Raw genomic sequence first — 13,471 nt, forward strand, 5'->3', positions numbered from 1 at the left:
CCTCTGTTACTAATAAAATCAACTCTACCTAGAAAGGATGATGGTGGTTTGGGAAGTAAAAAGAGTAGTCATTGTGGTTTGAAAATGTCTGCACTGAAGCCTGGAACTTCTAATAGGATAATTGAACATTAAACCTAATGATACCTCTCTAGCTGGCTTACCTCCCTCTGTCATCATTAATGAGTACTTGCTGGACACCTTCAGTCTGCCCTGAAGAAACAGATAAAACAAGACCTGAGTTCAAATGTAACCTCAGACACTAGCTGTGTGACTCTGGGCAAGTGACTTAACCTCTGTTTGCCTAAGTTTCCTCATCTGTAAAATGGAAATAATAAGAAGACCCACCTGCCAGGATTGTCAGGAGGATCAAATGAGACAGTATGTGCAAAGCATTTTGCAGACCTTAGATCACTATATAAATGCTGGCTCTTATGAAGCAGCTAGGTGATGCAGTTGATAGATTGCTGGATCTGGAATCAGAAGGAGCTGCCTCTGACATTTACTATCTGTGTGGCATTGGGCAAGGCACTTAAGAGTGGTCTGCTTCGGTTTCCTCAGCAATAAAATGAGCATGATAATAGCACTTCCCAGGGTTATTGTGAGGAGCAAATGCAATACTATTTGTAAAGTGCTTTGTCAACCTTAAAAAACACTTTGTAAATGTTAGCTGTTATTATTATTATTATTATTATTATTATTACTTTCTGAGGTGTTGGTCGGTAGGGTTGGGGTTTTGTGACCCCAATGCTCTGTCCATGATAACATAACTGTTTCTTAGAGAAGTCCACATTCCTTTTCTCCTCCTTTGAAAATTGTTGTCTCTTCCATTAGACCAGGCCTATATGGCATGCAGCCCACGGGCTACCTATGGCCCAAGGCCACACCAAAGAGTTTCCAGCAGCCCTAGAAAAATGTAGGGGATGTTTTCCTTTGCATTTTTTCACAGGCTACCCAAACTTCTTTGGCGGGCCTTAAGTGGTGCAGGCCTACATTAGACTGTGAGCTGCTGGAGAGCACAGAGTTGTCTTTTGCCTCTTTTTGTAACCCAACACTTAGCACAGTGGCTGGCACATAGTGGTGCTTGATAAATCTTTATTGATTGATTAATTATTGATTGAAGTTGGAGTCTGAGTTGCATCCAAGGTGAAGCAGCACAGTGAAATGAGAAGAACACTGGATTTGGAGTCAGAGGGCCGAGGTTTGGATCTTGGCTCTGTTGGGCAGATTACTTAGCTTCTCTGTGCCTCAGTTTCCTAATTTGTAAAGTGAGAGGGCTGAGGGCTCTCTTCCAGTTCTAAATCCCACAACATTATCACCCCTGAATACAAGTAGGCCAACATACTCCTTCAGGACCTGTTTGTTTAGAAGTATCAGAGAGAACACCCCCTGGGATTCAGAGTCTTTGTGGGTTTGGGTTCACATTTTTTTCATCCAACAGGCAGTTGGTCGCCCTGGGCTGCCAGGATCATCCTTAGACTCCCATCTGGATGTGTCACAACATATTCAAGTCTCCAAACATTTGCCCAACTCTGGAGGGCCAGATGAACCCAGTGACCTAGAGGAATTAGAAAAGTTTGCCAAGACCTTCAAGCAGAGACGCATCAAGCTAGGCTTCACTCAGGTTGGGATTTGGGGCATGGAGAAGAAGAGGGAATTTTGAGAAAAGGAAGGAAAAAAACCTGGTCTTATTAGTGGGAAAGTAAGATAAGACTAATGCAAACTAAAGCAGAAACTTAGTCAAGTCCCTACAGGAGAAAAAAGGTTTTCAGATATATAAAAGCAATGTCAGGTTTGCTGTGAGCTCATTTTCAGGACAGTGTGCTCTGAACTTCAGAACACAATGGTCACTTATAGGAAAACTGAGGACATGGATAGGTTACCACTCTCCTCGAAGATATTCTAGTGGGGGTGGCTGGCTTAGGGGCTGATGTCAGGACTATGTGGGGAAGCATCATCATTGGTTATGCCTTTGCCCCACATAAGAACTAAGACTTTTTAAAATCTTCCTCATCTCTGTTGCCACATGAAGAGTCATATTTACTCCTTCTCTTCTTGCGTGTCCTCTACCCCATGTATATCTCCCAGTCTGCCTCCCCAGGCAACCAAAGAAAAAGCCGCTGGCCCAAGGTTTGACAAAAAAAAAATAAGTAAATGCTGTATTAATAAGGAAAAAGCCACACTTTCAATGTATAGAGGTGACAGATCCAGGCAGTAGTGCCATGTGGGCATTGGTCCCAGAACAGATGGGGACAGGTCTACTCAGAGTGAAAGAAGATTAATTAATCTTCTGGCTTGTAAAGAAACTTATGTGATACAGGTGATGGGGACGGGATCCTGGGTGGCTTGTGAAAGGATGGGGCAGCTGGTGGGGTGCTGGGAAGAGTGGGGGATGAAGAGGAGGATGGTCTCTCTTATAGTTCTCAATTTTGTTCCAATGGGCAGGGTGATGTAGGGCTGGCCATGGGGAAGCTGTATGGCAATGACTTCAGCCAGACCACAATCTCCCGATTCGAAGCCCTCAATCTGAGCTTCAAGAACATGTGTAAACTCAAACCACTCCTGGAAAAGTGGCTCAATGATGCAGGTGGGTGGTACAGATGGCATGCAAGGGAATATTTCAGAGGCCCAAAGAGGGTGGTGGCCGGCCCTTGATACCCTGATAAATATGGTTACTCTAGTTTGTCAGCTTTGACTATACCTTGGGGAGGTTTCAATAAGGCATTTGGAAGAGTGAGGAGGTGATGTTAGTGTTGTCATCTTGCAAAACAACAACAATAACAACAACTCCCAAAGTGTCAGACTTCTTAGCTTGGAATGCCAGTTTGCATTTTACTTTTAGTTAAACTTTCAGGCATATTTAAAAACATTAATTAACGTAACCTATTGCAAACATGCTCATATGCACGTAGGTTTGTGCATATGTGCACCTATATATCTTCCCTCATTTCCTGAAGCATCCCTGTACCATGAGCTACAAATCCAAGATCCATTGCTATCAGGAAGCAGGGACAGCCTTGGCCCAACCCAGCAGGGAAAAATCTGAATCTGGCGGGCTCTTCCGGAGCGCGTCCTTTCCTCCCTGCTGGGCAGCCCTGGCAATGGTAATGATGCTACATGTTCACACAGGACCTATTCAGGGGTCTCGGGTCTGAATTTAATTCAACTAATACTTATTAAGCACTTTCTATGGCGTGAAGCTGGAGGTACAAGGGCAAAAATGGAGCAGCAGTTACCTTCAAGGACTCATGGGGGTAGGGGGAGCATTATGTACCCAAATAAATACAATGAAAAGAAAATTGAGGAAGAGAGTGCTAACCAGAGGAATCAGGGAAGAATTCACTTAGGCAGTAATACCTGAGATGTGCCCTGACAAAAACCAAGGATTCTGAAAAATGGAGGAGAGAATACAATTTAGGTATGGACGCCAGCTTGTCTGAAGGCATAGGGATGAGAGACAGAGTGTCAAGAAAAGGGAACAGGAGCAGCTAGGTGGCCCTGGAGTTAGGAGGACCTGAGTTCAAATCCGGCCTCAGACACATAACACATACTAGCTGTGTGACCCTGGGCAAGTCACTTAACCCCATTGTCTAGCCGCACCCCCCCCCAAAAAAAAAGAAAGAAAAGAGAACAGCTAGAAGTCCTGTTTGGCTGGAATATAAAGTTTGGGAGTGGGGGAATAGTATGAGTGAAAACAGGAAAGGTGGGTAGAAATGGTGGAGAGTTTTAAATGCCAGTTTGGGGAGTTTGTATTTTATCCTAGAGGCAATGGGGAGCCATGGAAGGTTTTTGAGCCAAGGAGTAACATGGTAAAACTATTGGAGTTGGGATCTATACCGACCCCTTCTTTCCTTCACAGAGCTTTTCTTGTGCTTCCTTCTCATTCCCTACAGAGTCCTCTCCTTCAGACTCCACAGTGAGTACCCCCAGCTCTTACCCCTCCCTCAGTGAGGTTTTTGGTCGGAAAAGGAAGAAGAGGACCAGCATCGAAACTAATATCCGTCTGACTTTGGAAAAGAGATTTCAAGATGTAAGTTCACTTCTCATTTAAGTTGGGACCACCTTGACTGAACTGTCCCCAGAATATCAGTCCATTTAGGAAGGATGTTCAGAGGATCATTCCTCCCCTGACCTAGAAAAATGCAGAGAATATAAGTTCAATTCCCCTCCTAAGACCACCAGGCAAGTATCTGATTGCCACGCCATCTCCCCTCCCCCTGCCCCATGGAAGTCCTAGGCTCCCCTCTTCAGGGCTGAGTGGGATGTGACTGTTCCCCCAACCCTGACCCTCCACTTCTAACACCCCTTCCTGGCCTTCCTCTCCCTTGTAGAACCCCAAGCCCAGCTCTGAGGAGATCTCCTTAATTGCCGAACAGCTCTCCATGGAGAAGGAGGTGGTTCGGGTCTGGTTCTGCAATCGGCGCCAGAAAGAAAAGCGAATCAACTGTCCCATGGCCACCCCCATGAAGTCGCCCATCTATAACTCAAGGCTGGTACGAGGCACCAAGCCTGGCAGCCTACAGAAGTCAGAGGGGAATGATGCTTGCCGGGTAACAGGGTGGGGAAAAATGTCACCCTCTGGCCTGGTTCTTGTTCTGAATTCTGGAGGATTCAGGGACTGATGGAGTATAGCCTCCTCTGAGGGGAAATGCAGCAGGCACACAATGATGCTGGGTGTCTGGGTGCTCCTACCCCACACCACCCCAACCAACATTACTGTGTAGGGATGGGGAGAGCAAGGGATAAATGCTGAAAACTAACTTGTCTAGGTAACAAGAGAGTGAGTTGTTGTTATTGTTGTTGTTGTTGTTGTTGAAAGGCAGCATGGTGTATTGAATATGGCCCAGGGCATAAAGTCAGGAACACCTAAGTTCAAATCCCATCTCACCAGTTCTGAGACCCTTGCAAATCATTTAACTTTTCTGTGTCTCAGTTTTCTCGTGTATAAAATGAGGTTGAACTCAATGACCTCTAAGATCCTTTCCAGCTCTAAATCTCTGATCCTGTGATAAAGAAGCAAGAGAAAGAGAGAAGGTACAATCATAATATATTATTATCTCTAATGATTTATTATATCTATTATGATTATCTAGTATAACCTCATAATTTAATGGAGGAATAAACTGAGACTCGAAAAGCCATATGACTGACTCAGTGTCATGTGGGTAGTAAGTGTCATCACCAAGAACCAAAGGCAGGTCTCTGACTCCGGATCCAGTGCTCTTCCCCCTTGACCACCCTGGGTACATGATAGTGGCAACTAGAGCCTTCAGGAGAAGGGAGGACCATCCAGTGTATTTGTTGGCCTCTTGAGGGTGTGGGTAAATGAGGTGCATCAAGCTGAGACCACAGAATCATAGGATTTAGAGTACCTTAGAAGCTATCTAGTCCAAACCCCTATTTTACAGGTAAAGAAACTGAGGCATAACAAAGTCAAGTGATTTGTTCAAGGTCATTCACATATTAAGTGGCAGTAAGATCCAACATGTGAACTTAGTACTACTGACGCCAGGTCTAGTACCTTTCCACTACAATTTGCTATTCCCAAGGGGGGAAAAAACAACAGAAAGAAAATGAGAAACACAAGTTGGCACCTCCCAGGGAAGGAATTTGTAAAGTTGCCAGTCTCTAAGGCCTAAAGACAAACTGGAAAGGAAAAAAAAAGCCTAGGAAGCTCACAGCCTGTGAATCTACTGAAGAGCTGCTGATCGTTCACGATCCCACCATGAACAATCCACTCTATCCCATCTGCTCTGTTTTCTTTTTTTTTCTCCCTGTTCATCTCCCTGCTATTGATGGAAATTCATTCATTTGCACAGACATGGCATGTGCTATGCCCAGGACCTCTAATGGGGCTGAAAATACAGCTATAAACATGAGAGATAGTCGTTGTCTTCAATGAACTTGCATTTGACTGTGGATTTACAACATGTACATAGATAGGAAATAAAAGGTGATTGGAGGAGAAAAGAGAGCCCTTGTAATTGGTTGGCTCAGGGAAAGTGTCGTTTAGGTAGTGATTCCTGAACCAAGCTTTTAAGGAAGATAATTATAGTAAATGATGGTGATAAGAAAAAAACATATCATGGGCACAGAGGATGGTTTGTGAAAACGCATGGAGATTGAAGATGGAATGCCAAGTTTGGGATACAATTTGGCTGGAAAAGTGAGTGAATGTAGAATATGGACTGTCTGAAAAGGTAGGTTGGAGGTACATTGTACTAAGATTTAAATAGTAGGTTAAATTGATATTTTATCCTAAAGATGATAGGGAGCCACTAATGGTTTTTGAGAAAGAGAGTGACATGATCAGACCAGTGCCCTAAGAAAAGTGTTGTAGTAGCCATGTGGAGGAGAGATTAGAGAAAGGAGAGACAGTAATCTGGGGGATCAATTAAGAAGATAATGCAATAGTGAGATGTGATTAGGGCCCAAATGAAGGTAGGCACCACATGAATGGAAAGAATGGCACAGATGAAAGAGATATTGTACAGGTGAAATCTTAAGGAGTTGTCATCTGATTGGATCTAGGTAGTGAGGGAAAAGGAAGAATCAAGGCTAAACCTGAGGTTGGTGAACCTGGGTGCCTAGAAGGATGGTGAGACCCTTACCAAAAATAGGGAGATGTCAATTAGGGACGGGTTGATGAGGAAGCTAACAGATTACAATATGAACATGTTGAGGTAGAGGTAGAGATATTCATCAAACAGGTCGTTTAGGACACAAACCAGGGCTGGATGTAGATTTGAGAGTCATTTGCATAGAAATAGTCAATTCAATTCATTAGAGATGATGAGATCACTGAAAGAAAAACCATTAAGTCAACCCATATCTGCTCCAGTTTCCTTCCCACTCTTCTTGGCAGGGAGGACTAGTTAATCTACCTTGTACTTGGCACAAGATTTGTCTCTTCTGTGGTCACTACCATTACCTGGGCTATTACTTGTGTAAACTCCGAGGGTCCTTCCCTCCCAGATCAATTTTCTTGTGAAGGCAAACTAGGCTTTCTTTTGTCTCTATTCTTAACTAGCCTTTACTTATTGAGTGGGTGTTGCCTCAGACAAACTGAGACCTGGGAAAGATCTTAAGCTTCAAAAGGTCAAAGCCTCCCACTGCATCTTGGGCCATCACCAGTTGCCCTGATTGGACTCCGATGACTCTGGAGGAGAGAGTGAGGCCGATGACTTTGCAATTCACTTGCAAATCATTACATCACACTCCTGATGTCATTGGCCCACTTTGAGTAGGAAGGACAAACAACACCTGTCATAAGGGTGGCAATAGCCTGCTTTTCAGCTTGCTGGGGTAAGGAGAGAGGGAGAGATGAAAGAAGAGAAAGGGGAAGTGAAATGGTCTTGCTTTAGACTCCTCTAAATTTTGTGCCCTCTGGGAAGCAGAGCAAGGACTCAAAAGGAGGGTGGGAGGCCTCCTCCCAGCCCCCAAATGGGTCTCTGTTTAGAGCTGCTATTCGGCTTTCCGTGTCCTTGGCCTTGCCTCTGTGTTTCAGCACCGGTGGTTTGGCTGTGCTTTAGAAGTAACTGGCTTCTCCTAGACAGCTTGTTAGGCCTGTTCAGGGCGAGTAGCTAGATGTGACTAGAAGGTCATAAAAATGGCCATGTTGAGTGCATTAATGAAATCTTTCATACGTTGAAAACCTTTCTTTTCCTACTATGTAAATTTGAAAGTAGTTTGTTTTAGATCATTAAAAACACCTTAATTTTTCATACCTTGCACTTGGCACAAGATTTGTCTTTTCTATGGTCACTACCATTGCCTGTCAAAATCTGTATTAGAATCTTAAATTCTAAGTTATTACAATGTTAAATGCCCACTTAAAATTATCAACACTAAGGAACTATGATTGTTAGACTAAATTGGCATGACAATTTTAGAACATGAAGTAAATTTGGGGTAATGTTGAAGAGTTCATGAAAAGTAACACACAACAGCACAAAAATGAATTCTGGACAATTGTATTATGTAGCAGCAAATGTTTATAAACGTGGAACATTATTAGACAAGTGTTCATCAGGTGAAGTGGTACTAAGGAGTGTTGAAAAAGTCACCATTCACCCAGGACTGCAATTTTTTTTTTTAGTATTAAGTTAATACAGTTAATAATTTTGAAGTTGGCCAAAAATAAGTATATTTTAAGACTTGATTGGATTGAGGGCTAAGATAAAGGTAAACCATCTTTGCAAAATGTTTCTTTTTCCAGGCTAGGCACTGTTTTCATTTCCCACATCTGTTCTTGTGCTAACTTTAGCCCCACCAAAAAGGGAGATTTTGGAAGGCCAGAGCAAATTATTTAAATATATTATCAATTATAAAACAAACTAAAACATGGTTCATACACCAACAGTACATTTACATTGTTAGCATTTGACTTCCCTTAGATCACTTCACAAAACTTCATAGAATCCAATAATGTTCCCCACAGCTTAAATATTATCAGAATATTCTCTTACCAAAAGGCGCAAGTGATCTTTTTATTTGAAAGTATTTGTTTGCCAGTTATAATTTTGGTACATAAAACTTAACTTTTGAGGGCCATGATTTTCCAGTGTACCTGATACTGACATCTGTCGTAAGTTTAAAATAGTTAGTGTTTTAATAATTTAAGTTTCTTAGTTCATTTTTTGAATGATTTGACAAATCCAAGAGCTTTTTTTAATATGCTAAAGTTATTCAAAGAAACATTTTTGTTTGGGGGTTTGAATATTCAATGAGCAATGTGATTTGGTATAGAAGCTACTTGGAATTGTAATGGTATATCTGTTGCATTTTATTAGCTTAACTGTTCTGTAGTATATTAAAACAAATTTTCTCTAAAGTAAACCTGCAGAGATTAAAAAGCCAAAAAAAAAAAAAAAAGGAAAGGGACTGTCAAAGTGCCCCTGCAGTTGGAGGACTGGAACCATGTCATAGGTGGATGCATAAGAGATTGCCAACCTTGTGTCCCAGTCCTGTGAGTTACTCAGACAGTGCAGGTCCAAGGTGCATGGGGCACACTTGTTCAATTTTTCCCCAAGTGTATATACCTTCAAGAGAATCTAATAGGCTATTTGAGTATTTTATGTTTCTTCCATTGTTTATGGGTTCCTATGAGTTCTTTGTATCTTACGCATTTTCTATGGTGAGTGAAATAAAGGCTTCTTTCTACCTGGTTAAAAAAAAAAAGTAACTGGCTTCTAAGTGGCCAGTCTAAGGGTCCCTGCCTGTGGCTTAGTGTCAGACTTTGCTTAGAGCAAATGCCAGGCAGGTTCCAGTTTTGGTTCTTTCCCAGCACATGACATTATTGGGTTTGCCTGCCAGAAGCAGGGAGGAGCAGAAGAGAGGGAAGACAATCTAATTCTCCCTCCACCCTTCTCAAATGTTTGAAAGTGTCACCAGCTCCTCTCTAACTGCTCCTTGACCAAGATAACCTATTCTGGTTTCTTGGAGGAAAGGGTCCTGCTTTGCTAATTCCTTTGTCCTCACTCGCCTTTGTCCTCATGAGAGGCCTGATTTTTGTGTGCTTTACAAGGAATGAGATACTTTGTTCTAAGTGGGTTGCTCTTGTGACAGAGGCAGACAGAGACAAGGGAAGGGCAGAATCACAGAATGTCTGAGCCAGAAGAATCTAGTATCCTCGCTTTAGAGAGGAAGAACCTGGGCTCTAGAGATGGGACATGATTTGCCCAAGGTCACATAGTCCTTTGGGGCACAGCTGTGATTTGACAAAGGAGAGAAGGAGACTCAGAGGTGCTTGGGATGACAAGTCTGAAAGTATTTGGCAGTTCTCGGGATGTCACAGGAGAGGCACTGGGAGCTTCTACCCTCCCCTGGCCCCACTCCCATGTCTGTGCATTCCCAGCCTGCTGATGAGCCTTATAATAAAAGAAAAGGGGAACAACCACAGTTGGAGCCAGGTCTAATAAATTAAAAAGCAAGTGCATGCTGCATCCTGCTGAAATGGAAGATCTGAATTGGGGATCCTAGAATGTGTGTGTGTATGGGAGGGGGAGTGGTGGGAGGGAATCATAGTTCCCTGAGCATACAGACCCTTCAAATGTCTACGGACTGCATCAAGCAATAGTAATGCATCCCAATAACAGGGATAGGGACTAGAACTGTGATTTAATTAATTAATATAGGGTGAGAAAACTCCCTCTTCCAATGCAGAGTGCCACCTTCTGTGCTATGTGTAGTCAAAGAATTGCCTAGAATACTAAGAAGTTAAGTGACGTGCCAAGGGTTGCACAGTCAGCCTCAGTCAGAGGCAGAATTTGAACCCAGATCTTCTTGGTTTCTAGACTGGCTGTCTCTTCACTATACCACACTGCCTCTTAACAGTAACAATAATTGCAGTAGCCAGGTGGTGCAGTGGATAGAGCACCAGCCCTGGAGTTAGGTGGATCTAAGTTCAAATCTGATTCCAGACACTTACTTTTTTTGTGACCCTGAGCAAGTCACTTAACCATTGCCTATGAAAACCAACAACAACAATGATAAGGATAGTAATAATAACAAAATAATAAATAGCATTTATTTGGCACTTTAAAGTTTACAAAGCACTTTACATACGTCATCTTATTTAATCATTACACCTCTCCTCTAAGGCAATTACTATTGCTGTCTTCATTTTACAGATAAGGAATCTGAAAGGGGTGAATTGATTTGCCCGCAGACACACATAATGCATAAGGCAGAATTTGGATTGCATACTTTCTGATTCGAAAGCCAAAATGCTGTCCACTATCTCACCTAGATAACCAGGAACCCATTTGGCAGGCCATAAGGAAGAAAAAAGGAAGGGAAGGAACATTACATAGCTCAGAATAAAGACAAACTTTGCAGCAACTAATGATATCTGACAATGAAATGGGGCTGCCTCGTGAGGAAGGGCAGCTAGGTGGCATAGTGGGTAGAGTGCCAGGCCTAAAGGCCTCAGATACTTACTAGCTGGGTGACCCTGGGCAAGTCACTTAACTCTGTCTAAGTTTCCTCATCTGTAAAATGAGCTGGAGAAGAAAATGCCAAACCACTCCAGTATCTTTGCCAAGAAAACCCCAAATGGTGTCACAAAGAGTCAGATGTGACTGAAAATGACATAACAACAAAATGAGATAGATGCCATTATTATCTGCATTTTATAGAAGGGGGTCTAATAAAAATCACAGCATTTGTATGTCACTTCAATGTTTGCAAAGCATTTTATATTTACTATCTATTTTATCTTCATAATAAGCCTTTGAGATCATTGCTACATTTTTTCCCATTTTACAAATGACAGAGCTAAGGCAGATAGAAATTAAGTGACTTTCACATGGTGACATAACCAGTAGGTCTGAGATAGGATTTGAACTCAGGTTTTCCTGACTCCAAGTCCAGTCCTTTATTCACTATGCAGGAAAAAAAATCTTGCATTGAATAGGAGGCAGAAATAGAATACTGATGACCTTTTAACTCCTCACATCTGTGATTAAAAAGCTGTGGGGTTTTTTTTAATTTTAATCTCAGCTCTGCTACTTCTTTTATTTCTTATTTTGGGGGGACAGTTGGGGTTAAGTGACTTGCCTAGGGTCACAGAGTTGGTAAGTGTCTGAGGCTAGATTTGAATTCAGGTCCTCTGATTCCAGGGCTGGTGGTCTATCCACTGTGCCACCTAGCTGCCCTAAGCTCTGCTATTTATTGCCTGATTTCTAAAGAACCTTCCAGCTCCAACAAGTATGAATCTATGATTCTTTGAAGTCTTCAGGGCAGTTTGGAGGTGGTCAGTAGTCTGAGTTCAAGTTTTCCTAGTGTTTCTCCCAGAAGCTGGGTGTTTGTCCTCCTGCCCTCTCTTTGGTTCAGCCTCTTTTGGCCCATCTCATTTCCAGGAAACAGCTGCACTGGATTGAAGCATCCAGCTTTCTCTCCCTGCCTTGGCACCAGGAGGCACTGTGGTATTGCATTCATCAGTATACTAGGGCAATGTGTATGTGGAGCTAGGGTCCGCAGAAGCACCCATTTGTGGGAATGGACAGACACGTGGGCTAGGTTCTCATATGTGCTCAGTGGGAAAGACCCTCTTGGGAGAAAGATAACAAACTGTGCGTATGGAACCACAAACTGGTCCCACTCTGCAGCTGAGTGCCAAGGGATACATCTGGGAAAGGTAGAGAGGAGCTAGAATATAACAAAAACTCTATTGCTTTTCAGGTCTCTACTACAGGGTCCCTTGGCCCCCTCTCTGTTACTCCTGTTCACAGCACCATGCCCGGAGCAGGTAAGTTTTATGAGAATGTCTCAAAAGTGATCGAGGAATCCTGAGAATCATAGAATCTGAGCTGAAAAGGGACCTTAGAGATCACTGCAATGGTGACACATATGATGGTGGAAAAAAGAATAGAATTTTGTGTTAGTAGGTCCTGAGTTCAACCTCCGGCTCTGTTAACTATTAGTTGTGGGATTTTAGATAAATAATCTAACCTCTCTGGGCCTTGATTCATCATCTGTAAAATGAGTAGATTGGATTAGATTACATCTCAGCTCTAAAACTATGATCTAGTCCAGCTCTTATCTTATAAATGAGGATAGAGAGGCCTAGAGGAGTGAAGGGACTCGTCCCAGGTCATATAGTAGCAAAGAGCAGAGTCGGCCCTATAGCTAGCCCAGTGCATGTTCTATAACATCCTGCCTCCTTTTTCTTTTTTTAGGAATGGGAAAACTAGACAGGTTGGCTGGCTTAATTTTGTTCAAAAGACCCTAAAGGAGACCCCCGTGTTCTGGCCTCCTTTTCTTACAGGCTCTTTTCTCTTTCCCTTTCTCTCGTGGCCTACTAGTCCTTTAGCAAAAAGTCCCTTTTCATCTCTTTGGCTGGTGGGAGTGGAGGCGATAATGCCGTACATGCCCAGCCCTGGGTGTGTCCTCCTGGAGTAGGCTGCTATGAGCGTCTGTCTGTGCCAAGTCTTGGGCTTGCAGAACCAGCTCTTCCACTCTCCGAGTCCTAGGATGCAAAGAGCACCATGTTCAGGGCTGCTCAGGGTGGTGTTAGTATAAGTGTGCTGGGAGCTGGGGTGGGGGGGTGGGGGGGGAAGGAAGGTTGTGAACACACCAGCTGTCATTGAGTGAGATCCCTTCTAGGATAGGCAAGTGAAGAAGTGAGTTGATGGAAGGAGACAGAGGTTCCTAGGATCTACAGGAAGGATTTCACCTTTTTTTTTTTTTGCCTCTCTTTTTAGTAACGTCATCCTGTTCCCCCTGGGAACAACAGCAGACCTTCATCTCCTGGCTCAGGACTCCATGCCAGCAGCCCTAGTGTATCTCAGACTCACTCAAAAGCATCAGTGAATTCCAGTTTTAACACTTCTGGGTAAGGTGGGAGACTCCCAGCATGCCCCACATCAGGCCAAGGAAGGGTGAGAAGCTGGAGTCAATGCCATGAGAAATAGTTCAAGCGCCAAGTGTTGGGGGAAAAAAATAGATGAGGAAGGTAGCCAAAGAACAGGAT

General features: G+C 43.1%; 1 protein-coding gene across 1 annotated transcript in view; it reads left to right on the forward strand.

Moving 5' to 3' along the window:
• POU2F3 (POU class 2 homeobox 3) overlaps positions 1 to 13,471 on the forward strand; it is a 63,370-nt gene that overhangs the window by 42,716 nt on the left and 7,183 nt on the right. The window contains 7 exon segments of the mRNA XM_078146895.1: positions 1,439 to 1,621; positions 2,443 to 2,584; positions 3,891 to 4,027; positions 4,329 to 4,490; positions 12,181 to 12,247; positions 13,203 to 13,219; positions 13,221 to 13,333. Coding sequence (XP_078003021.1) covers positions 1,439 to 1,621; positions 2,443 to 2,584; positions 3,891 to 4,027; positions 4,329 to 4,490; positions 12,181 to 12,247; positions 13,203 to 13,219; positions 13,221 to 13,333 — 821 coding nt within the window.

This window comes from Phascolarctos cinereus, unplaced genomic scaffold (genome assembly GCF_003287225.1).
Source record: "Phascolarctos cinereus isolate Bilbo 61053 unplaced genomic scaffold, phaCin_HiC Scaffold_726;HRSCAF=1367, whole genome shotgun sequence".
Lineage (NCBI taxonomy): Eukaryota > Metazoa > Chordata > Mammalia > Diprotodontia > Phascolarctidae > Phascolarctos > Phascolarctos cinereus.